At 35.8% G+C, this 26,758-nt stretch overlaps 3 protein-coding genes across 3 annotated transcripts in view; all 3 read left to right on the top strand.

Annotated features, from left to right (window-relative positions):
* LOC127869584 (sushi, von Willebrand factor type A, EGF and pentraxin domain-containing protein 1-like) lies at nt 1-14,677 on the top strand. The gene is made up of 7 exons (XM_052412238.1): nt 1-223; nt 730-912; nt 2,522-2,704; nt 3,311-3,612; nt 12,146-12,319; nt 12,970-13,660; nt 14,505-14,677. The coding sequence occupies exons 1-5, from the start codon at nt 1-3 to the stop codon at nt 12,224-12,226; spliced, it is 972 nt and encodes a 323-aa protein (XP_052268198.1). The 3' UTR covers nt 12,227-12,319; nt 12,970-13,660; nt 14,505-14,677.
* On the top strand, nt 13,499-25,768 carry LOC127869583 (uncharacterized). Its single transcript, XM_052412237.1, has 8 exons — nt 13,499-13,660; nt 14,505-14,548; nt 14,955-17,231; nt 17,471-17,692; nt 18,437-18,600; nt 19,249-19,473; nt 24,735-24,905; nt 25,169-25,768. Exons 1-8 carry the CDS (start codon nt 13,499-13,501, stop codon nt 25,327-25,329), a joined length of 3,426 nt encoding a protein of 1,141 aa, XP_052268197.1. The 3' UTR covers nt 25,330-25,768.
* The window catches only part of LOC127869582 (polycystic kidney disease protein 1-like 2), a 148,285-nt gene continuing 146,947 nt past the window's right edge, over nt 25,421-26,758 (top strand). Inside the window, exons 1-2 of the mRNA XM_052412236.1 lie at nt 25,421-25,430; nt 25,859-25,871. Of these exons, the coding sequence (XP_052268196.1) occupies nt 25,421-25,430; nt 25,859-25,871 (23 nt within the window). The remainder of the gene's footprint in view (nt 25,431-25,858; nt 25,872-26,758) is intronic.

Below are 26,758 nucleotides of genomic sequence, written 5' to 3'. Positions count from 1 at the left end.
ATGACCAATATTGTTTCACGTCGTCGCCATGGTTTTGCAGTGATCACCTGCCCACAGCCCCCAGGCGGCGTCCGGGTCACGTATGAGCCCGTGGAGAGCGAGTACGTGTGGCAGTCACGTGTCAATTATACGTGCGACTTCGGTTACGAGTACAATAGCGGCGATATGGTGTCGGAATGCTTGCCCAACAAGACATGGACTGCTGATACACCGGTTTGCACAAGTACAATGACACTGCAATATGTATTACGTTATTGTTAAAATATCTTTAGATCTTGTAAGTCGGTACCTTTGAACAGCTTTTTTATTTTTTTTTAAAGAATTTAACATTGAATTTTCTGCATAGTTTATACATTTTACATATTTGTTAGAGCTCCATATCAATCGACACATATGCTTTAAAATACACCATTATCCTCTATTACGATATTACTCTTTTATTTGGTGTTAATATCTACACATTATATGGGTTTTAATTGAACAGAAAGATATTTACACAAACATATATTTCCATGATATATTTAATTTTATAATATAAATAGGAAAGTGTTGTATTTAGAGAGAAAACAATACATTAGCATGTTTTGCAGTCCTGCATAAAAATGCAATAGATTGTTTGAACATACCGTTTCCCTTTTTACCGAGTTTCTTCACAATCGAAATCTTCATTTTAATTGCTTATTAAACGTAAGTAAGCTGCTCCACTTTGTTACATTTTGCACGTTTCAGTTGTTAAATGCAACACGATTGATGTTCCTCATATGACATTCACGCCTCCCACAATGACCACGCAAGACTTCAACACGACCATCGAGTACGCTTGCGTGCTCGGATATAACCATAGCTACGGTGACCTACTTAGGACGTGTAGCCACACAGGAAACTGGACAGGGACCCTGCCAAACTGCACAAGTATTTCTTAACTAAGACATATGGGTATTTAACCATGTAGCTCCTTTCATGGTACTGCATGTAATATAGAAGTTGTCAAATAGACTGACCATATTGCATGAACTGGTGATTTCATTTGTTTGAAAAATCAACTGGTAGTTGTTTTGCTGTTAAACTTTGGTCTTATCAAGTTTTCAAGCTCGTTTAAGGGATTATGATACATGATGACACAACGGTTGCTCTTATGGTAGGGTATGTCGGGCCACTTTGGGATATAGATCGGAGGAATGGCCCCTCTTGATGGTATTAAATTCCTATATCCAGGTATAGTTTTATGTTTATGTTTACCTTTTTTGCTTAACTCTGGAGGGCAACACACTTATGAAAACAACGCATAATTTAAGTCACTTATTGGACATAAAATTCATTTTTTAATTCTTGTACATATTCAATTCAAAGACATTAGGTTTTATGGTTGTGAATCTTGTGTCTGAAGTTGTAAAATTATAAAAATCTAAAAAGCAAATTCTTTTATCAAAAAGGCATGTCATTGATTAACAAACACACTGGCTCTAATTTTGAATGTGAAATAGGTTATGAAATTGAAATTAGTATTATCGTCTTTACAATAGTAATTTTTGGTACACACTGAATACGTTTTGTTTCCCAATTATAAATAGCATTGATAATACACTTGCAGTGTATTTAGTTGCAGCTTATAAAAATGATATCTATAACGTTGCCTTCCATTTAGATTTCAAACAGATATACATTTAACATCCGATCGACTACACTCACTACTTTAAATTTTCTGATACTCTACTTGTATTTTATGTTTGCCGTGTGTCGGAGTTGTCCATTACAGGTATGTATTTTTAATACATGTCATGTAATTAAAAGTTGCACCTCGATCTGCGATCGATGTTTGGAAGTTTCACAACGGTGACACCATCACGTATTTCCTACTAAAATAATCATGCTTTAGTTTTAAATCAAACCTTCACCAACTGTAAATATATACTTACACATGTTTCCAATCTAGCACGCATATAAGCTTTATTAAATGGCAATGAGAAAGTACGTGTATATTGAACATATATGCGGCGTGTCGTGGAAGACGGGCTTGTTTAAAGTTTCGTCCTGTGTCAGCCTTTTAAAGTGAACACATGCTTATTCAGTTTATCCAAATAGGACCTTAGCGTCCCTGATAATGGTTGTGTAGACCCTCCTTTCTGATTCGGGTTTAATGCCCTGTTTTCCAACGAGAAGCCTCAGACCTAAACGTGTTCAATATGTCGCACCATGTTCATGCTCGGCGTCATGAAGTGTGTGAAATGCGCGCAGAGAAGCTCCGGCCTTTCTTTACTTGTTCTTGCCCTCAGCCCGCCATGTGTTGCGCACGTATATGGAGACGTGTTGTGCATTTATATTATTATATGTATTATAATATGGCACGTTTTTGTTGTTTTCTGTCATAATGTTCACTTTCAAACAAGGAATTACTGCACAAATACCAGTAATCTATTTTAGGTTTGCAGCTCGCCTTTTACTACGTGAGTATTATAGAATTATATATTGTATACATTGATCTGAATACCTGATAAATAGCTGTGGCATATTTTACGCACAGTCGTCACTTGTGATCCTCCAAGCCCTGTTCCACATGCTTACTACATTCCGGTCCTTTTGGAGCACAATTGGAACACTGCCATCAATTACACGTGCGAGAAAGACTACCATTACGTCAGCGGAAGTTATCGATTCGTTTGTAATGAGAGTGGCGCGTTCCCGCCAATCGATCTTAACTGCTCAGGTAAGTGGTCGTCCCACTACCGAGTGTAGGTAGTAACAAATCGGAACTTCGAATAGCTTGAATAACCAAATAAAATCATGGAAATCATAATTAGGATGCAATGTGTTGACACCTTAAATACCGGGTACTAGTATTTTATTCCTTGTTTTAAAACGCTGGTGTATATAAATTCGAATAAGTGTGTTAAGTTGTTAAATCGCAACATATCTGGGGCCAAAACGAATGGCAGACACTCTTCTGTACATTTTGGCATCGGCAATTTTGGATTAGACACGATGCTTATTTATAACTCAAAATGACTCTGATCTTTAATATGTACACATCCACACTCCTGTCCCGATTCTTTTAAAATCCAGTTTATCACACAAAATGTGATTTTTTATGCACAGGCAGGTGTTTATACACTTAAATGAAACTAAATTCCTAAATGTGTTAAATGTGAAATTTACGATATGATTCAAATTATTTGAAGACATGTTATTTTCATAACAAGTTAAAAAGGGATAATCAAATAACATAACTATTGTTTTTAAATATGTTATGTATATCTTAAATTGTTATAATACTTTTTGCATATCATGACTCAACATTTTCATCTCTTTTCAGCGCCCCACACACTGAGCTTAGCGCCATCCGAAGCAGCGATCACTTGGCTGAACACTAGCGTTACCCAGGCAACAGTTACATACGATTTCGACGGGCTGTGTAACGTCACTGTGACGTCGGCGACAAATGACTTGTCATTACAGTTAATGACAAGCGATAAACAGGTTCATGTCACAATAATTGCGACTGCACCGATCAAGTTTGGGACCTACCAGATAACACTGGACTCTTCTATTGGCCTGCGAACATTTTCAGGTCTGACTCGAGATGTGTTTGTGGGCGAAGAAGTAACAAATTTTCAGGTAAGTGAGCATCTCGTATGTGTGTTCATTCGTGTGTTCATGTGCGCGCGTGTGCGTTTGTGCGCGCGGGTGTGAGCGTGCGTTCATGTGTACGTGTGTTTTCAGAGCTTCGATTGTTGATTTATAACTTTTGTATTGTTTTGACTTTCATATTATCTTGTAGTGCGTTGTGTCTGGCACGAGTTTGTTATATTAAAACTTAAAAAAAGAATTGGTGAAATTACAGGGTGGTACCATTTCTTTATGGGTAAAACAACTTCGTTAAGCGGGGGATATTTACGGAAATGTTACAGTGTTGTACCTGGTGGGTTGAGTTTTGTAACAAGACATGTATAACAAATATTCATTGAAGCCGAAGAACACAGTAAGATATAACGACGGGCAGGATATTAATCTCGAAAATAAGTTGCATATGCGCGGAAAAACACATTTGCAGAAGCGTTGTTCTTTACAAACCTTGAAATACGAAAAATAATGTTAATCCGTAAGGTATGTTTACAAACATTTGAAATACTTTACTTTGTCAAGACCCTTTCAATACACCTAGTACATTAGTTCGAGAATTTTGCGAGATGGGTGTGAACATTATATAGATGCAACACTGTTAAGCGCAATTTTCATTGGAACAAATTGCACATGATGTTGTATTTTGTGAAACAGATCAAACAAAATCTACGAATCAATTATTAATCGAGAAGTTTAGTATGATTTATCCGGATTTTTCTGTCGTTTGTCCTTTGCGTCTAAGTTTAATATGTTGACATATTTTCAAATTTTCTTGGTAATGTTTAATGAAACTTTTAAAACTAAATCTTGGTTGGTCTACCTTTATATAAATTATGGTTTCGCTCCACCACACAATATGTGCCTGGATATTAACCATGCCTTAGTCACACACAAATGTTAGTCGGGTGCCAAACTGTAGTATTCAGAGTTTAAGTTCTTGAAATAACCTCTTATGGGCAATTGTAAAGATATTCCAGCAGGGTGGGAGATACCAAATGAAGCAAGACAAATCACATACAAAAGCACGTGAAAAAGAGCTACAATTGAATCTATGACATTCAAATTTAGAGCTTTAGACGGTGGATCAATATTATCATTGTTTAAATTATTCCAGTCTGTTGATTAATTAGGCGACGAGACTCAAAAAGGTTTTTAAATGAAAACTTAAACAGTCTTTTCTTATGTAACCGTATAGCCCAGAGATTCAGTTTTTGGTGTGTCACATCTTATTTTAGTCCTTTACAAAGAATGTTATTGTAGTCTTTAACAAAGATTGTTCAAATAATTCAATCGGTGTCAAATCTTACCTTGCCTCGGAGGTTATCCGTTTTATATACACTTATATAGTGAAAACTTTTACAAGAAATGAGTCAATGGTAAACGGATGTCACACACACATTAATGCTGGGTGGGATGGGGGTCACGTTGTCAATTTGTTTTTAAAAACAAAAATTTAAAGGGGCCTTTTCACAGATTGGTGCATGTATTGAAGCTTGTCATTAAATGCTTTAAATTGATAAATTTAAACATTGGACCTAAAAATCTCCAGTAATAAAACACAAATACAATTTTAAACAAGAGGGCGAAGATGGTCCTAGTTCGCTCACCTGAGAGGAGTCGATTCATTTAAGCTTTACCTTATGTCAAACATGACCTAGATATTGACCAGACAAACATCCTGGTCAAGTTTCATCATTATTGAACCAAAACTCTGGCATAGGGAGTGTTTTTGTTTTTGTTAAGATTTGAATTGGTGACCTATGTTTTGAGTTGACCCCCCTTATCCAAACATCAAACTTTGCTTACAAGGATTTTGTATAATATAATGAAAATTTGGACAATCTAAGGGCAATAATTTTTGCATTAATTATGTGATTTTGCTCATCATCAAACTTGACTGAGATCTTTCAGCAACTTTGATAAAGAATGCTTGAGAAATGTGAATGCTAGAGTGTTGACAAAGCCAAATGTGGACGGACGGACAGCGGACAAAGATCAATCCTAAAACCTCACCTGAGCAATCAGGTGAGCTAAAAAGTGTGTTGCACCGATCTGAGCCATTGTCCAACTTGTCCAAGAAATCAATAAAACCGATACATTGACTAAGTTTAATGATGATTAGGCAAAAAATGAGACTTCTATAGTGTTCGATCACAAGGTTTCTCTCTATATAGTCACATAAGGAAAACTGCCCCGACCCCCCTGGCAGCCATGTTTATTGACCCATCGGGACCATTTGCAAACTAATCTGAGATATATAATAAACAAATCTATTCACCAAGTTTCATGATGATTGGGCAAAAAATGTGACTTCTAGAGTGTTCACATGCTTTTTTTTATTGTTTAGATATAAAAAACTGCCCCCCCCGGCAGCCATGTTATTCAACTGACCGGAACCATTTTCCAACTCAACTCTCGTATCAAGAAAACAAATGTTCTGACCAAATTTCATGAAAAATGGGAAAAAAATGTGACTTTTACAGTGTTGTCATGTTTTCACTATATACATATAGAGAAAAATGCCCCGCCCACCGGAGGCAATGTTTTTTTCACCGATCTGGACCATTCTCGAACTCGTCCGACATATCAATTAAACCAATCTTTTGATTAACTTTCATGATGATCGGGCAAACATTGTGACTTCTAGAGTGTTTACAAGGTTTCGCTATAGCCAAATAAATAAGAAAACTGCCCCGCCCACTTGCGGCCAATGTTTTTCAATGGACCTGAACCACTTTTGTACTCAACCAACATATCATTAAGACAGACATATAAACAAAGTTACATGAAGATTGGGCATTAAATGTGACTTCTACAGTGTTTACAAGCGTTTTCGTTTTTTGACCTAGTGACCTAGTTTTTTGACCCAGCATGACCCAGTTTCAAACTCGATCGAGATATCATTGGGACAAATCTTCTGACCAAGTTTCATGAAGATCGGACAATAAATGTGGCCTCTAGAGTGTTTACGAACAAATGTGGACGGACGGACGACGGACAAAGACCATTCACAAAAGCTCACCTGGGCAATCAGGTGAGCTAAAAACAAGAGCTGTCACCATAGGATGACATATGCCCCCTTAAACGCTTTGATAGAGCATAGAGTTATAGCATTTTTCGAAACCTAAACGCAGATTTCGAAACCTAAACGCGGACCCTTAGTTCAAGGTCAAGGTCACAGGGGTCAAAATTGCGTATAGAAAGGCCTTGTCCATATAAACATGCATACCAAATATGAAGGTTATATCTCAAGGGACATAGAAGTTATGAGCATTTTTCAAAACCTAAACGCAGATTTCGAAACCTAAACGCGGACCCTAAGTTAAAGGTCAAGGTCACAGGGGTAAAAAAATGTGTGCGTATGGAAAGGCCTTGTCCATATACACATGCATACCAAATATGAAGGTTATATCTCAAGGGACAAGTTTTGAGCATTTTTCGAAACCTCAACACAAATTTCGAAACTCTAACGCGGACCATAAGTTCAAGGTCAATGTCACAGTGGAAAAAATATTGTGCGTATGGAAAGGCCTTGTCTATATACACATGCATACCAAATATGAAGGTTAAATCGAAAGGGACATAGAAGTTATGAGCATTTTTGGAAACCTAAATGCAAAGTGTGACGGAAAGACGGACAGACGGACAGACGGACAGACAGACAGACGGACGGACAGACGGACAGTCCGATCACTACATGCCCCCTTTTCTTCGAAAGGGGGCATAAAAACATCCAACCTCGAATAACAATTAACACATCAATGAAACACAACTACACTGTATTATTATGAAAGCATTAATAATCAAAGAGGAGTAACTACTGTAAACTGAAATGCAATATTTAGAAGAGTTGTCTCGCATGTTACATGACCTTAATTCATGATTGTTTGCAAGCCTTTTTACTATATAAATATAAGGAAAACTGCCCCGTCCCTCTGGCAACCATGTTTTTCAACAGACCGGAACCATTTTCAAACTTAACTCACGTATCTAGGAAACAAAAGTTCTGACAAAATTTCTTGAAAATTGGGCCAAAAAATGTGACTTCTAGAGTGTTGACATGTTTTCACTATATACTTATATATAAAAATGTCCCGCCCACTGGTGGCCATGTTTTTTCACCGATCTGGACCATTTTCGAACACGTCCGAGAAATCAATAAAACCAATGTTTTGACCAACTTTCATGATGATTGGGCAAAAATTGTGACTTCCAAAGTGTTTACAAGGTTTCTCTATAGCCAAATAAGGAAAACTGCCCCGCCCACTGGCGGCCATGTTTTTCAACGGACCGGAACCACTTTTGAACTCAACCAACATATCATTAAGACAAACAGTTTGACAAAGTTACATGAAGATTGGGCATGAAATGTGACTTCTAAAGTGTTTACAAGGTTTTTTCTTTTTTTGACATAGTGACCTAGTTTTTGACCCGGCACGACCGAGTTTCGAACTCGACCGTGATTTCATTGGGACGAAGCTTCTGACCAAGTTTCATGAAGATCGGACAATAAATGTGGCCTCTAGAGTGTTTACGAATAAATGTTAACGGACGGACGGACGTACGACGGACAAAGACCGGTCACAAAAGCTCACCTGAGCAATCAGGTGAGCTAAAAAAAGGATAAAAAACGTAAACCTAAACTGGGCTCGAACCACTGACCCCTGGAGTCCTGGAGTAAAAAGTTTCCCGTTTAGACCACTCGACCATCTGTGCTCGATGCTATTAACGGATGTATTTTTAACTTATATAAGCAATCCTCGTAGTTTCCCAAAATATAACGACAACAACAGAAATTTCCAAATTATTCAATCGTTTTGCGTTGCAACGCTTCATAATTTTTAGGTTTTCAAATCGTCAAAAGATGCATTTAATTGATATTTTAGAGCATGGTAAATGTTCAGTATTACTAGTTCCTAACAAATATCATAACTTAAACGAAAATTTGCGAATCTGAAACAACTTTTTTTAATTTTGTCAATTTACCGAAACGTGAAAAGGCCCCTTTAAGTTAAAAAATTCGGGCTTTCTTTAAGAACAAAATATAACAAACGACACTTCTTAAATGGTTACTTACTTTCGCCTTCAAGTTAAGTGTATGCTGATACACATTTTCAGAACGTTTGGCGATGATCAAATTAAAACTGGCATAGTTAGGGTGCGAAAGCTCAAAAGTGCGGACTGAATACAAGTTAAAAAATTAACGAAGGTCAATAATTCAAGGGGCCTGAATCGTTCCGTTGTATGATAGTACATATTTTCAGAAAGTGTTGGGACGATCATGTGAAAACTGATTTAGTTGAAGAACGGAAACCAGCACAATGACACTGACTGAGACCTAACTATTCCGTGTGTTATCGATACAAATACTAATTATTATATTGTGTTCCTTCACTACATTCAAAACCAGCTTTCCGTACTATTATTTCCATTCATGTTATAATGACGTATTTTTAGTGACGTGATTAATATAACAAACGGGCATGTTTAGATGCGATAACTCAAAAAGTTTTTTTGCTATTTTTATGAAACTTAGTATGTATATAGAGGGGGTTATAGGGAATAGTGCCGCTATTTCGGTTGTTCTGTTGGATTAAAATTAATTACTATGGTTACAGCAGCAATTGAAATCTTAAAAATGATTCCTGTCATAACTGTAATGTACATAAGTTATGTTAAATGAATCTTATGGGGATCCTGTTGTTATCCCGACATCAATGAGTATGTAAGGGAACTGCTGTTTTGTACTGTAACAAAGTTTTTTTTAAATATTGACTTACATTAAACATAACTTCAACACGTTTCTTCTCTAAACGGACACGGTGTGTACTACATGGTATGTAACATCATAAAGTTATCCTATACTAAATTGTTCAAAGTATGGATCTGGAAACAAAATTTGAAAGACCAATTTGGTTGTGTGAAACGTTAATGTAGCCTTTAAAAGCAACATACGTTCAAACTTCAAACTATGCCCCTTCCATGAAAAGTAGCACCAGAGAATCTCGAGTATTATACCAATGGGCTACAAATTTTCAGGAGAACGCTGGTGGATCGTCTGGAGCTCTTGTTTTCTTCAGAGGGTAAAACGCTTTTAATAAATAAAACGGTTTACATTGATTGTTTGCTCTGGTGGAAAAATACAACAAATAACAAACACCACAGTCTTTAAAGGCAGAGTATTCACGATTTCCACAGAGAGAAACTTATACATTCAGTCACACGATATGTGATTTACCGCTCTATCCTCTTCGTCGTGATCTTTGTCATAGAATGTAGACTATTATAGGATTATTTACTTTTCCTTCCCGTTGAACTTGCTGTTGGCTTCGTTCCTTATTGCATGGTGTTAAGCTGTTGGCTGAAGACGACGTCTAGTAACCCATTTATGCCTAGCGTCTAGAAAAAGCCCTTGGCAAACAGCGTAGACCCAGATGAGACGCCGCATGATGCGCCGTCTCATCAGGGTCTGCGCTGTTTTCTTCAAGGAAATTCTGTAAGAAATATTCTAAATATAGAAATATATATACTAGACATCCCTAATTTTGGAAATAAATTGATCCATTTGAGAAGGATGGGAGAGTCCAATGGGCATAAATGGGTTGAGAGTGGAGCATCAGAAACGCGCATTGCGGAGAACATAAATATTTCAATATAACAAAAAGCAACAACAATTGATCTGACCGATTCTAGAAAAATGAGCCTATAAGACAGTTAAAATACATAGCTAAAATGATGTAATAAAATTACTGTTCACAACAAAAGAAAGAAAATAATGGCGGTTAACGCATGGTTAATTATCAATAAGAAGCTACTAATACGTATTTGTTTGCTTTCGTGAAAATGTCGATAGATTGATGATAACATGAATGTCTAAATCAGCTGTGTCGCCATAAAAGGTACACAATATTGTTCACAGATAGACGCAGATGCAGATAATTGTTTTTTCTCTACAATACAAATAAACATTCGTTGTACAGAACTGTAAAGCAGGACATTTTCTTTATACAAAAGATGTTTCTATAGTTTAATAAGTCATTAAATTTTATATTCTAATAATAACACAGTTGTATCTGTAGACTGATTCAAGTTGTTGAGCTCGGATACTATTAATAGTGTAAGCTATACAGTTCATAAAAGATATGCAGATCTATTTGAGGAAATGTGAAGTGCACAGGGGCCATGTATCTTTAAACATTAATACGTATCAAATTAAAACTTAATTGGTCGGTAGGAAAACTTATGTGGACGTGTAGTTTATTCAAAGCATAATTTGGAGTACTATACGAGGTATAAACTTGAGACTTTATAGGCAGATAGGTCTCATATATTGGGAGCGCAGTGCAAGAATCATAACTCATGTGCCATAACTCTTGCGTCGATATTTTGAAAGCTGTTGTCCTTATTTATTGTTATAATTAATGTTTTAGCATATTTTTGTATGCGATTTCAAAGTGAAACTCCATATACCAATTGATCTCATAAAAGTGAAATGATGCACTCAAGAGCAAAATCTCTTCCTTCCATGTTTTAATGTTTGGTTTTCCTGTTGTAATATTTATCTTTATATTATGTCAGGTGCATGTCACATGAAAACAGAACGATAATAAGAGGTGTCAACAATGCACAAGAGTTATGACTGGAAAATAATACCTATGTATATTTTATAGTTGTTCATGGGTAATTGTTATGTGCAGTGTTTGTCCGAGACATATCTTATAAACTGCGAGATAATGTCAACTTAAAAGTTCATATCAATACAGTTCTCGCTGAAGGGCAGTCAAGTTCACAAGAAATAATAACTCCTGTCATCATAATTGCAAATTTATTGTTTTTATAGATTTTCATGTTAACTATTGTCCAAGCGTATATCCAAAATCAAAAGAGGTATACTAGTAAAATGAAACTTTTTAGGAAAAAAGCGCGCATTTTCTTGCATTGTTGTCCACACGATATTTAACAGGTGCTTCTATGAATGCACGGTTATTGCCTTTTGTTGATTTAGTACTTAATTTTATTTAGTATGACTTATTTCTTTCAGCCACATTTAAAATATCATCCAAACATTTTATCATACGAATCTTATAAATAAAACAAATTATTTACAACGAAATCCTTTTGAAAAAAATGCATGTGCAAGACTCTATTAATCATTCCTAACCTCAATTTTAATAATTTTATACATTCATTTAAAAGTAATAAAACCAGGCAGGCGGTAGTGTACAAACATATATTTCAGCATATTTAACAGTATGGTCCACATGTTAATTAAGCGATCATATGTAACAGTTCATTGAACAAATAAAATAGGCATGTTTCCTGAATTATTAGATTATAACGTTAATTACTTCATTAATTGTACATAAATCTCAAAAGGGGAGATAATCGGTGAGGTGGAGTAAACAAAATGACAGTTATGAACAACTTGTAAAATTGAAGCTTATTTTAGCGTTTGTTTATTATCATTTCTCATTGATATGTCTTTCCAACAGCTTTTCTTCGGTAACAGTGTGTATTTTTTTGTTAGGCGAGAGTTGTTCCCTCAGCGGAGTACCTAGCCGTAGGCGTTGCTTATCAGTTTAGCGCCAATGCATCCACCGGAAGCTGACGTCACACTTCTCTGGAACTTCTTCGACACCAACATCACGAAAAGTCACAACGATACATTCATTACAGACCATGTCACGTTTAACAGCTCACGGTAATACTAAATAACGTTAACTGTAACTTGTAGTTTTGCAAATAGCATTAAATTAAACAAAGAATAAGCCTATCTTTTCCATTACTTGTTTGATAAAATTGTTAGTTGCATTATTTGAATATCTAGAAAACTAAACATCATTGATAAAATTTTCATTTCATTAAATCAGTGATGAGAACGAATACTGAAAATGATAATCGAATATTCATTCATTATTATTCGAATATATTCGAATATAATGATTCTTAAACATTACATTTAAATGCCAGAACTTACAGCTTTTATACAGGGAATACAGCAATAATGTTTGAAAATGATATTTCACTATAACATTCTCAATGTTCACTTCATTCTTTAAATTTTATGAAAGAAGTCTCATTAATTAATGGCAGCTGTTTTCCAAACAATTACTGGTACACGAAAGTTGTCTGCACTGGACAAAAATGCAGCTTTGCACTTACACATTTTTTAAAGTTTGCTTAAAAATGAATATTCGAATATGACTTTTGTATTCGAATATTCGGCCGATTTTCAAATATTAGAATATTCGTTCACATGCCTACATTCTAGTTACGAACGTCTTGAAACATTTACCATTATTTTTTTCATACCGTTTTGTACATATTTTCACGCTTTTTAATTGTTTGCAGTCCATATGAAAACGTTGTCGTGACGTGCTGGAATTTTATAAGCTCGGCCACATACGTCATTACAGTCAAAGTCATATACGAGGTGAACCACTACTCTCTTTCCTACAACTCATTGCTGCACCAGACACTCGAGTTTGCGACATTTCAACTAACATTCGATAATTCTACAAATCTTCCCATGGAGATGGTTACAATAGACATGGCCATTGTAAATGAAGACAAGAACAAGACGATTTCCGAAGTTTTTAATTATTCGACTATTTTACCGGTAACCTATGAATACAATGTGTCGTTTAGTGTGCAAGGAGTATACAGAGCTGTGTTTTTTATGAGCAATCCGGTTAGTGACGTCCAGCTCAATGAGACAATCAACATATGGGATAATCTCTCGAACGTTTCCATATCCTGTATCACTACGTGCTCACCCGTTATCAAGAACAAGAATAATGTGACGTTCCAGTTTTTAAACGTCCGAAGATCAGGATTTAAGTATAATGTCGACTTTGACGATGGCAATAACTATACTAACATGTCTGAAGACATTATGTACGAGCTGTATTACTTAACTGCGTTTTCGAACACTTACACAGTAGTGGGAAACTATGATGTGAAGTGGAATGTCGAAAACGGTTGGTACAACAAATCAGGGTCTTATAATGTGATCGTTCAAACAGAGGTCGAAGATTTTAAGGTAATATTTTACAAAATAATTATTGCAAACCGTGCATAGTAAACGTGTGCATTTCTATGAGAGTGTGCATAGAAATGTAGATGTATCCATATTGCTACCTTAAATAATCAAGGTGTATCAAAATTGCTACCTTAAATAATTTTCGATTGATACTTTCATCCGCAAATGATTGATGACATTACGCTCCAACACTGCGAATGTTCAATTTTTTTAATCTGCTTTAATCGTGCTTTATTAAAGGGATCTTTTCACGGTTTGGTAAATTGACAAAATTGAAAAAAGTTGTTTCAGATTAGCAAATTTTCGTTTTAGTTATGATATTTGTGAGGAAATAGTATTACTGAACATTTACCATAGTCCAATATAGCCATTATATGTATCTTTTGACCTAAAAATTATAAAGCGTTGCAACGCGAAACGATCGAATAATTTGGAGAGTTCTGTTGTTGTCGTTTAAATTAACGAAACTACGAAGATGGCTGATATAAAGTTTAAAATACTACACTGTGTATACTCGGCGGAATAGCCGGGAGGGCTAATGCGTTTGTACTTCAGACTAACTCCAGGACTCCGGCGGTCACTGGTTCGAGCCCTGGTACCGGCTACTTTTTTTTCCTTTTTTAAATTTCATTCTTGATTTTTTACTGGAGCTTTTAAGATCCAATGTTTACATTTATCAATATAAAGCATTTAATGACAAACTTCAAAATATGCCAAAATCTGTGAAAAGGACCCTTTAACTATAGATAATTAATGTTCCGTATTTATTATTGACCCAACATAAATGCGGTTTATTTCCAGAATTAAACTGTGTAAAAATAAAATGCTGTGTTATTGCCTGCAGGCCTGGCTTGCCCTGGACGACATTTATGCGGCGATAGGCGACCGGTATAATTTTCAGGCAAATGCCAGCAAAGGGACAAACGTTACCCTGTCGTGGAACATGGAGGTCAATGAAACCATTGTAAAATCGTTCCCAAATCAGGAATTTAATCACGAAAATATGACCTACACTTTTTTGCGGTAGGTGTATCTTAGATCTTACGATTGTCGGGGCAAGTGCAATAATAATTACATGGGAACACATTCAATCCTACTTGTTCGTGTTGGGTTTTTTAGATTTTTTTTAATGAACGAATTGAGCAGATACAGGAATAACGTTTATATTTACACATGTCCTTAACCACTTTCGTTCACACACGTGTTTTATCGCATTCGTAATTACAGGCAACATGCAGCGTTCTTGTCCTTTACAAGACTTACATGACGTTTCTGTTTTTCTCTTCTTTTTCAGACCAAAGATGAATGTAAGTGTAACTGCGAGCAACCTTGTCAGCTCAGTAACGCAAACGATAATTGTCGATGTGTTTTACAAGCCCAACAACATTAATTTCAACGTCGCATCCATTCCCGGAAACACGACATCGCATAGCGTGTTTGATGTAGAATTTATGTCTTCTGCAGACCTGCCTATGAAAGCAGTCAATATAATCATCGATTATTCGCATGGGACTAAAGATTTCCAAACGATATATTTAAGCAATACTACCGTTTTACCGCTAAGTTACAATTACACTCACCTTTTTGACATGCCAGGGCTATATATGGTTTCCGCATGTATACGTAATCGTGTTGGAGATTACAATCAGTCTATAAACATGTCTGTGTGGGACTCACTGATACCACTGGATTTTGTCATCGTAAATGGAACCGGAAAATATATCACAAACTTAACAGCGTCATTTGAATTTATGGGAGTGCCTAATTTTGGATTTAAGTACAAAATTGACTATGGCGACGGAACAAATACGTCAAACACATCTGACAGTATAATGTACATACATTATGGTCTTACAACGTTCCGTCATGTGTACAGAGCAGCCGGAGTCTATACACTTCGATGGACAGCATACAATGGTCATGCTCCTTACAACCGCTCTGGAAATATTCCTATACTTGTACAAAATCGGGTTCCAACTGACGGATACACACTTGAACCGGACAACAAAAAATACCCTTGGCTTAATTTGCAAACCATGAGCATTCCGATTAATATTACATTGAATAGCAGTGTGCATATACCAACGAACGCCACTTGCATGTTTGACCCTGATGACGGCAATACCAGCGTTCATGGTCTGGTGTACGACAGTCGTGTTTTCAACCACAGTCACATGTACCGGGACGAGGGAATCTTCAACGCAAGCTTTAATTGCTCCAACGAAGTTAGCTGGTATATCTACAAGTATTCCATCGAGGTGGTCAAATACAACGCATCTTTCCTCAGTGTTATCTTTGAGCATCTTGTTCCCTTAAATGTGTCAGATAGTGTGACTGTATATTTCCACATTGAGAACGGAGGCTTTGCGCTGATTCCGCTAGGTGTATATCTTGATTGGGATTTCGGGGTTTCTGCAACGGAGCGCCTTCTGTATGATCGTACCACGTTCAATCACACATACTCTGCACGCGGTGACTACACAGTGAAGGTGTACGTGACATCAACTAGTACCAACACATCCAAGGCATTATCATACCCATTGCGTTTAGGCATTATGCATTTCGAGTATAATACAACGATTTCGTACATTAACACCAGGGGTAGTGGTATCTGGTATAAAATGTATGGACATTTAGGGGTACAAACTATGTTCAATATAACGTATAATGCAACTTATTATGGCCATTGTAACGCCGTTAATTACAGCGGCTGCGTTGTCGAGTTTTTGTGCCCCCAATGGGGATATTCTCTGGTTACCGCGACTGCGATAAACGGGACGTTTATAGAGTTTGATAATGTCAATGTGACTTGTGACAATCCAATCATTGATTTGGCAACAGATATTGTTACTTATTTAACTATACCGAATGGCACTATCAATGCAAGGCTGCGAATATCGGCGACCGCACTTTATCTTCCTGTCCTATTTTGTGTTTTCAATATGGGTGATCCAATCATGAGAAATAACTATGGCTTCGTACAGAACGTGACATTTCTTAAACCGTTTATTTTCGAAAACTTTATATACTACGGTACCGGGGTACATACAATTACTATAAACTGCTGGAATCTTATCAACTCAACAAAATTTACTCAAAGAATCCAAGTTGTAAACACAGATTTCTCTATAAGTGGTGTATTTGACCGATACTACTCGCAAATGGAATCGCCCATGTACATCTCGTCAATGATTGGCACGGGTATATTTAGCAGATCGGAAATAATGACAAATTCTAGGACGAAGGCACATTACAACTCATGGTTACTGAACGAATCGAATTGGGAACAGCCTCCGAACAGGCAAGAACTTCTGTTCACTCGCGGCAGTCTTTTACCGGAGAAAAAGCATTTAATCAAGCTTGAGATAGGTTTCTACGAGGAGATTGAAAATAAACTTACAGAGCCAACGTACGTGCAACTCGTCATGCCCCCACCACATGCTAGTATCGTCGGCGGAAGCCGGCGGTGGGCAAACAGAGGAACGGTTACCGTGGATGCAGTGTCGGAGTCGTATGATCCAGTGACCCTTGCTTATGGGAGCTTATTGATGTTTTCATGGGACTGTAAAGCGTGAGTATTTCAAGTATTCACATACGTTTGTACTTAAAGCATCAGTGCTTCAAAATGTGATGCGTCGCAGTAGTGAGAGGTTCACAATCAGCCAAAAGTTATTTCACTTAATTCTATAAATATGTACATGCAGTCATGTTGTTTTGTAAAATTGTATTAGATCTTTACGCATAATGATCATTGAGCCCTAAGTGGTGTATAATACAATTATACACACAAAAAATCTTTCTTGTTTGCAGCTTGGATGCCGACAGTTTTGAAGAGGCTTACTCAAAGCCAGCAAAGAGTATCTGCAGTTTAAGCAACGTTAGTACAGGAATAGTGTTCTTGAATACGACCACCGCCCCAGGACTACACTTCTACAATGTCACAGTTTCTGTCGACAACAAACGCGGTGGAGTGTCGAATTTTACGCAGACCATCGGCGTCTCATCTGTGTCTGTTAATCCGCTCGAAATTAGGTTATGAGCTTTCTATTTATATGAAAATACGTTAATTTAATATTTGTGTTTGCTATGTTTTATTTAGAACTTAAGTTCAACTACTTTCATTTATACATGTACTTGGAAAAAGTGTGTTTTGGAGCATAATTTCAAGTCATGTTTTTAATCCAAATATAGCAACATGGTTGAACCTAGTGTCTAATATTGTTTACCGGTAATGCATATTTGTAGGATTTCTAATCATGCGACGAAAATATATGAGTATATTATTGGCATCAAGAAAACACGTAAAAAACCCTTATGTTATTAATTAATTTCCAGATCTCGTGGTGTGGGAGTCTATACAATAATATTTTCGAAATAGTTTGCGCAGCAAAACTCTTCGTAATTTTTTTTTAAATTATGCATGTGTTTTTTAATTTGGCACGATAGGCTTGCGTTAGGTTTACTGTTGCACGTATCGATCTTATATAAACCGCGTCATGCGAAAATGGGACTTGGGACACATCCGAATAGTGTAGCTTCTGATATGCCTCCGTATCCGTATACTCCTATGAGGAGTCATAATGTTCACTACTGACACAACTACACATATCGAGACTTTATTGTGGACTGGGTAGTAGCAGACCTGACATCGCGCGCGCGCAGAACGGTTCAGTGCTACGCTGGCCGCATATGGCATAATATACATTTTCGCAAGACGCGGCTCATATATTTTTTGATAATATTGGAAAAATTGTTCATATTTCTACCTGTTTTCAGGTGCACTATAAATTGCCTGTCAAAAGTTGCTGTCACCTCAAAATTACAACTGGTGCCCAGGCTATCCAATAACATTTACTGTCCCACTTCTTTAAACTGGACGCTTCAGGAATACAATAATCGCATATTCATACCAAAAGGCCTAGATGGCTTTCCTGCAACTGGTAATTTTTTTTATCAAATGTTAATGTTATATATTCACTTAAATAAATAAATAAATAAGTAAAATTACGCTGGATGTATGTGTCCATTGACATTACACAACTCTTATAGCTGAAACTACACACACAAGAAAATCCAAATGAAATATTAGAAATGCTTGACGTCATTCCGCCCTTGCTATCGCGCTTGAATCCGTCCCTGATACGCTTCTTGGTCGGACATTCGTCAAACTCTACTTAGTGATTTTCTACAGGGCGTTAAGGTTTCACGATTGTGTTATTTGTTAAAGAGTTTTGTTCTCTAACTATGCTTTAATACCAGGGCAGTCGGATTGCAATTTATCTTTTGTTCTTATAAAATGAATCGTAAGTTTTTACGGAACCCCTTTGACAGTCCTGAACCTGTTGTCGGGGATGCAATTTATTTTACTGATTCTTGTTAAAATGGAAAATGGATAAGCTGTTTTAATCAACGTCTTCAATGTATCTATGACATTATCTTCCGAAATTCAAACTCGTTCCTGACGAACGATCAAGGCATTAATTAATATTCTACACATCAACGGGCAAAAATTAAATTGAACTGTAACAAGAACGAACACGTTCCATATAATGTTTATTAAATGGGCTAACATGTTTCCATTATATCAGGTACAAAAAATCGGTCGATTACCATTGGTGCACATAAACTGGATCCCGGCAAAAGATACCTTGTCACGTTGACCATAATGGCAGACGGGTTGACGTACGGACCGGCCTACTACGAGTTTGTAACAAATCTTCCACCGAAGGAGGGACACTGCAACGTCTTTCCTTATACAGGCAATATACAAGAAACTGACCCCATAAGTCTGGACAATTCATCAAAGGCTGAACGTATGTACTAATTCACGAATATCCTTTTATCTAGTAGCTGACTTGAGCATTACGTGCTTATGGTGAGCTATTGGGATATCGTAATGTCGGTCATTGCGTCAGTTCGTCCGTCCACTTTACCATCAAACAGCATCTCATAAACCGCCGAAGAGATTTTCATGAAACTTTACAGAAATTATGATTGGATCAACCTCTTTTAAAGATGTTTAAATCATTCATACGGAGGTCACGTAAGAAAAATAGATTTTTTAATATTGAATCTCCATATCAGAAACCACAAGACACAGAGGTCAGCAATAACTTTAGTAACATCGTATAATGTACCTCTACAGTGTTTGCTATTATTATGCTCCATGCGGTCGAAAACGGCCACGCACCCAAATAAATAACAGATCTTCTATAAAACGACAAAGTCGAGAAGTTTTATATTTTGCCATGCACAATTGTCTGCCGAATTTATAAAGATCATGCCTCTGGGGTCAAAATTGGCCCCACCCTGGATGTTTTTTCCCAATATGTATATACTTAAAAACATTATTTAAAAAAACGTTAGTTTTTGAAACCGCACGACTCAAAGGCTTGGTTTTTGCCGTGAAGCATCATATTGTGATTCGCAACTTTCTTCATTAATTTCCATTCCCCTGAGAAGTATATATTTGCCCACACTAAAGGTTGCTAGTTTTCCTTCTATGTATATGGTAATAATTTACAAAATGTTCTCCTTTTAATCTGCAAGGGCATTGGGGTTGATGTTTGGTTTATCACATCATTCGGTCGTCCTAAACTAAGTTTGTTCAAATATCTTCTTGGCGTTTAAATCTGTCCCTAAGTTTACTTGTGTTCCGTATATGCATATAATAAAGACAGTAAACATACATTAATTAACCTAAATAGAGGTGTTTTTGTTGCATAAAGGCTTTTCAATGATCAAATGATTTAATTGACACAAAATGAGTTTTATAGCAATTATGAATGAAGAATTAGCTACTTCACGAACAAACTGTTATGACTGATAAAATTATGTATAACATTCTAACGTGTTACCGTACGTCCTCGTGAAAAACCTTGTTAATATTCTATGATACGTACATTAAGGCATACACGTGATAGACCTAAAGCTATCTTCATAAAACAACCACCTACAAACAACTGGTTTAAATACAACTACGCATTTAACAAAGTCAACACTGTGAGTGGACATTAAAATGACAATTTTACTCCAATATTGAATTGATACGAATCGATTTACATTTTTTTTTATAAAACAATAATGTAAGCTCTTAAAACATCTCATACACTGGGATTCGCACTTTGATGTGATGCCGCTCTGAACATCGGTTGACATTAATGTGTTTATACGTCTTCTTAAGAAAAAGCAACGTGCTTTGACAACTATTTTGTATTCATTTCAAGTTAAGACACATCTTCGTGAGTTCTTTCTATCCTTACTTTCATTTTGATTGCGTACAAAACGTGTATGTAACTAAAACTGAAATAATGGACAAAATCAAAAATTTTATAACCAACAAATATGTTGGTCTAGCTTAAGTCAGTCATCTAGTTCTAAAGCGCACTTGCGACTTTATCGCAAACCCAATGTGCTTATTACTGGTATTTACTATATCGTTACAATAATGTAAATGCCCTTCATGGTGGGAAAATGCACTTGTTATACCCTTATTTAAAGAGCTCTAACGCACCTTCAAACTTTGCCTCATCTCCCTTTTAGCTGCTTAGGAAAACTTATCGAGCGAGTAGTATGTAATCACCGTTACAATAATTGTATTGCTCACAAATGATTGCAAGCAGTCAGAATTTCTAATAGGACACTCAAAAGTATATCAACTGATAAATATATTTTATGATATTGATCTGTAAATGCTGGTGTTCCCGAGTACTCAGTATAAGGATCGTTGTTTTTCATTATATTAAATTATATTGCCAAAAATGCTGTTAGTATTATCCGATTGTTCGCTAAAGATACTTCATAATCACGCTCTTCATCTAACTTATTTGATCTCAATGCATTTTGAACCATAACCTCTGCCTGATTTAATGGTAAGCGTTTCAAATATCAGAATTTGAAATGCCAGAGGAAAACAATCAAGATGAAAAGTGGTACAATTCAAGAAAACAATGCCAAAAGGAAAAATGCCATGTAAAGTAAAATATTATATTTGAGCAATAATAAAAACGATATTTAGGATTGGATAAATTGACTTCTTTGAGTTAAAAGCTGTGACTTATTTGCACGCAGATAATTCGTTCTTTTATTCAGATGCTAACAAAGTCGTCGGCTGCATATATATTTAAATATTTAAATGAAACCACTCGCATTTTTTTCGGACTAACGAGATCTGTTCCGCTTATAAATCATCAGAAACTTCAAGGTCAAAGGTCCTTTGTAGTTGACCTCGTATGGTACCAAATGTGTTTTTATCATGTCCTTGGAGTCAAAAATGGTTTCGCACATATTACTCGTGACCCTGATCAATATACTTTTTTACGATCTCTGAAACTGCAAGGCCCGGAGGTTTGGTATGTGGCATGTAAAAATACGACTACTTAGTTTGTTTCAATCTATAGTAAGAATATGCTCTTCGATTTTTGTGTATATCGTACTCTTGTGGTCAAAATAGACCACGCACTGGAAATAACTTTTTTTAAATTATATATAAATAGTTTAAACTTAAAAATCTTCTCTTAAACCGCAAGGTCTTGATGTGTTTTTTTACATGTAACATCGTATAAATGTCGTCTACCAAACTTATTCAAATTATGCCCCTGTGCATAAAACTGGTCTAGCGGTCACTAGTTTTACGCAGATTTATATAGGAAAACATTTTAAACAACTTATTTATTTTGTAGATTCTTCTCCTTAGACATATATAGGGAAAACCTTTAACAATAGTTTTTTTTTTCTGAAACCACAAAGCCCATTAGTTTCATATTTGGAATGTAGAATCAATTAAAAGTCCTCCACAACGTTTGTTCAAATTATGCCCGGGTAAAGGGGTGGTCACCAATGTTACCTCGACGTATAGAGGAAAAACCTATAAATGTCGTGTTGTCTGAAACTATGTCTTTAACAGTCGATATGTAGAAACATATAGAGGTCCTTTAAAAAGTGTACAAACTATGCAACGGGGTCATAATAGGCCATATGTTGTGATGAAAAATGTAATATATATAGACTTGCGCTTCAATAAATGCCCATATTAAGCCCATGTCCTCTGAAATAGCCCAAGACCAGAGGTAGCGAGTATCACTGATCTTCATGTGATATTTAAATTATTCTTAGGGTCTCATTTGGGGTTTTATTCCTTGCCATGATATCGGTGGATTGATATATAGGGGTTCCATGTCGATACAATTTGTATCGTGTAGTCGTTGCTATTTCGTTCCCGGCTCATAACTTGGTCGCGCATGTAGGATTTCGAACTTCTTTGGCACAAATACTCATCATAATCAAGACGACGCGTCGTTTGCAAAAAACATCATCAACATGCCGCTAGCGCATACCTTTTATTGACGATGCTGCGAAGCATCGTCTTAGTTATCATATCATGAAAAAATTCTTTACAATGGCAACCTATGTAAAAGACCGAGCCAGTCCGATTGAGACGTTAATTTTTAATCAGTTATATTCAATCCGTTATATGTTTATAGATCAATGAAACAACTATGCATTTTCTGTATTGTATTTGACATTTGTCGTGATTCAGTAAATAAATTGCGAATTAAAACCGTGTATAATTAACTTTCAACGCGATCAGAGTGTAAAGAAAACGAATCATTTCGAACCTGTCATTTGTAAACTTTGTAGCGACTATGGTATATAAACAGCATAATAGCCGTATTATATCTGTGATACTCGCTCTTCTGCGTGCTTTTTCACATTTGCATATTTTATAAACTTTTCAAACATAAATTACAGAGCCACATCAGTGCACATACTATGTTTGACAATTCATTCGTTTGTTGGATATTGTTTGCTGTTTTAAACACATATTAGGTCATATCGCGGAGATTTAGTTAACCTTACCATGTGTTCATGGGCGAACTCACGTATTCAAGTGCTCTTACGACTATGTGCTCATACCCACTTTCGATCGGGAATCATCATGAAATTATTGCCGTTCTTAACGAACAAACATGCCTAAGCTTATTGAATTAGAGAAAAAGAACAATAATCAAAAGAGAAAAAGTATGTGTTCATGCACATGGGATTGTGAAATCACGTCCGTCGTACACATAGCATCATTAACTTAGGAAAGGAAACAACGAAATATAAAGTTTGGTATGATATACATGTGACACTAAAGAGCATGGTGTAATTAAAGAGCATGTCAAGTTTTGAATTTATATGATGAAACGTAATGTTATAACCCACAAACGTTTTACTGTAACAGACAGTTTTTTTTAGATAAGTGGTACAGAAAATACACGTCGAATACCTTTTTAAAGATATTTCTTGTTATATTTGATCGAGAATGTAACTCGCCTCCCAGTTTCGCTGAAAGGATCAAGTTCCCCACGGGTACTACTTCCCCGTACCCCCAATTTTTTTTTCGTACCCTACATTTTTCGTACCAAATTTTTTCGTACCCAATTTTTTTTCGTACCCAAATTTTGCTCGTAACCAAATTTTTTTTCGTACCCAATTTTTTTCCTACCCAAATTTTTTTCGTCACCAAATCTTTTTACGTACTTAATTTTTTTTTTGCATAATTGTTGTACCCAAAATTTTCTTACCCATTTTTTTCCTACCCAAAATTTTCGTACCCACATACACAATTGTGGTGATGTAGATAAACGTAAATAGATGTTTTTTATATCAATCCTGTTCAAAAGCATCGTCACACCAGTACTATCAGTACTTTGATTTACCTTCTGATTTATTTGATTTACTTATTTGTCTATGTGTTGTGATTAAGTTTCTATGCTGCTATGCATGTCCAATTTGGAACAATTTATTGTCTTGTGAATTTTTGCGAGTTACCCGTGTCCTATGAAAAACATTGTTAAGAAAAAGTATTATAATAAGTAGACTGTTAATCGAATATGCTCTATACTTTTTTTAATATACTATGAGCTTCCGAAAACTACAAAGTTCATCCAATACTTTTTAGTATTTACAAATATATAGCAATGGACAGAATTGTCTGATTCTAAAGATGGACAAAATCACACATTTAGCCTAACGTATTTTTATTAATTGATTTTATACTGTATACTTTTATTGATATATTTACTTGCAGCCAAAGAGCTTGATTTCCTGTCAAGCCATCAAAAGTTCAACATGACGTGTCTTGGCTGGAAGGACGAGGGTTGGACAGCCTCCAACTTCACGACTGACCAGCCTCTGTTCTACTACTTCTATGTCAGATACAGTGGAGTTGAGACCGAGAAACAGATACTGTATTTTGATCGTAAGAAAATCGTTCTTTCCGTATTTTGCTCAGAATGCATTAATTATCGGAATATCGGAATATAATTATAGTAGTCGAATCAACTTGTTGCGATCATGTCTTGCTTATTTTACTAATGGTACTGACAGTCGGTTGATACGCTACATACCGTTCGCTTATGTTTCCGTGAACGTTATTTTATTTTAACTTCAATAAATTAAACTTAAACTATCTGATATCGTATCTGACGTGAAATATGAGACCTGTTATTGTACGTTTTGCAGCTGGCCAAACGTCCAACATCGTAACCTTTCAGACTGGTGACCCAGGGCATGCGTACAACGCAACAGCTGTCATTCGAGTATCAGATATATTTGGAGACTATGCAGAAGTGAAATACAAATTGAAAGCAAGTTTGAAAAAATACATATTTTTAATGCAATAAGCATTATAATTATGATAATGAATATTGTTTATGCTTAAGCGATTAGCACGACGAAAAACCGATGAATCCAAATAGTGGATAGTAGTTATTAATGGGTACAGGTACAGTTCAGTCATAGAACTTGATTCACCCATACATAACCACACATTATATTTCTTGGAAAAATATACATAGAGGCATTATGATAATTTATACGTGGGTATTTGTATCGCTACATTGAATAAGCAATGCCGTTTACACCGACAGACCAAATATATAAAAACCTGTATTATATTATAATCGTTTATGAACAAATGGTCAGTTTTTACCTAGAATGTTTATAGTTTGGTCATCGTCTCGAGATTACAAGAGGCACTACGTTGGTCGTTGTCATACCAATTCGTGGACTAAAACACTAGTCACGATCTCGGTAGCTATGACACTGACGTCGTGAATCATGATTACCAGTAAAACGAAATTAAAAAAACAAGTTAATTTGACATATTTCGACAAATTGCTGTTAATGAAAAAGTGAGTTTATAAATTGCAGGTCCTGATAAACAGTAAGGACATTTAATTGGATATCAATGGTTAGAGGTATCACTCCTTTATATGTGCGTGGATAACACAGAACATGTGTGCTTATTGTTAATTGATTAACGTTCTTACGGAATTTTCTGTGATCGCTATTTGTCATCTAAAATACTTACTGTAACGATATTTTTATCAATTAAAAAGCAAAATATCAATATTTATTAGTTATTATTCTCAGTACACAATTAAATGTGCATTAACTTAAGTATATAGCTACAAAACATCGCTATTGTTTTCATGTTATGACAAATAAAATTACAGCAAAGAAAGCATGGTATTTTAGCTTTTAAAATTGACTTAAATCAAATAATAAAATATGAATTTCATAATGGCTCAATAATCAGTTTTTATGATCATTCAGGAATAAAGTTGTTCAATACCATACACACTCACTTATGAACATATTCGGGATTCTTTTTGATTTCATACGATGTGGAACTGCACTTAAAGACTTTTTAAATTCTGATGAAACCAATATGCAATATGTGTCAAAAACGGTAAGAAGTTCGTATGCATCCATATAAATAATGTCCTGTTACTGTTCTAAGCTTAGCGATCCAAGTAACCCTAGTTGTTTTTAATCCGCATCGCATAAATTCACGCCCACTTTTCATTATGCGACACTAATGTTAACATAAACGTACTTTGATAACAATTCAATTATCATCTAAAATAATGTTATAATGTAATTCCTATTTTCATTTTCAAAGTTTCTATACTATGATTGATAATATATATGCATTTAGCATTAGCACTTAGCATCACGAACATACTAATGTCTATATTAATTCGATTTATTTTTCTAAAACATTCATATGAGTTTAAACACCATGCTCATATTGGTGTTTACACAAGT

This window comes from Dreissena polymorpha, chromosome 2, assembly GCF_020536995.1.
Source record: "Dreissena polymorpha isolate Duluth1 chromosome 2, UMN_Dpol_1.0, whole genome shotgun sequence".
Taxonomy (NCBI): domain Eukaryota; kingdom Metazoa; phylum Mollusca; class Bivalvia; order Myida; family Dreissenidae; genus Dreissena; species Dreissena polymorpha.
Note: the sequence above shows the minus strand (reverse complement) of the source record. Positions and strands in the feature narration are given on the sequence as shown.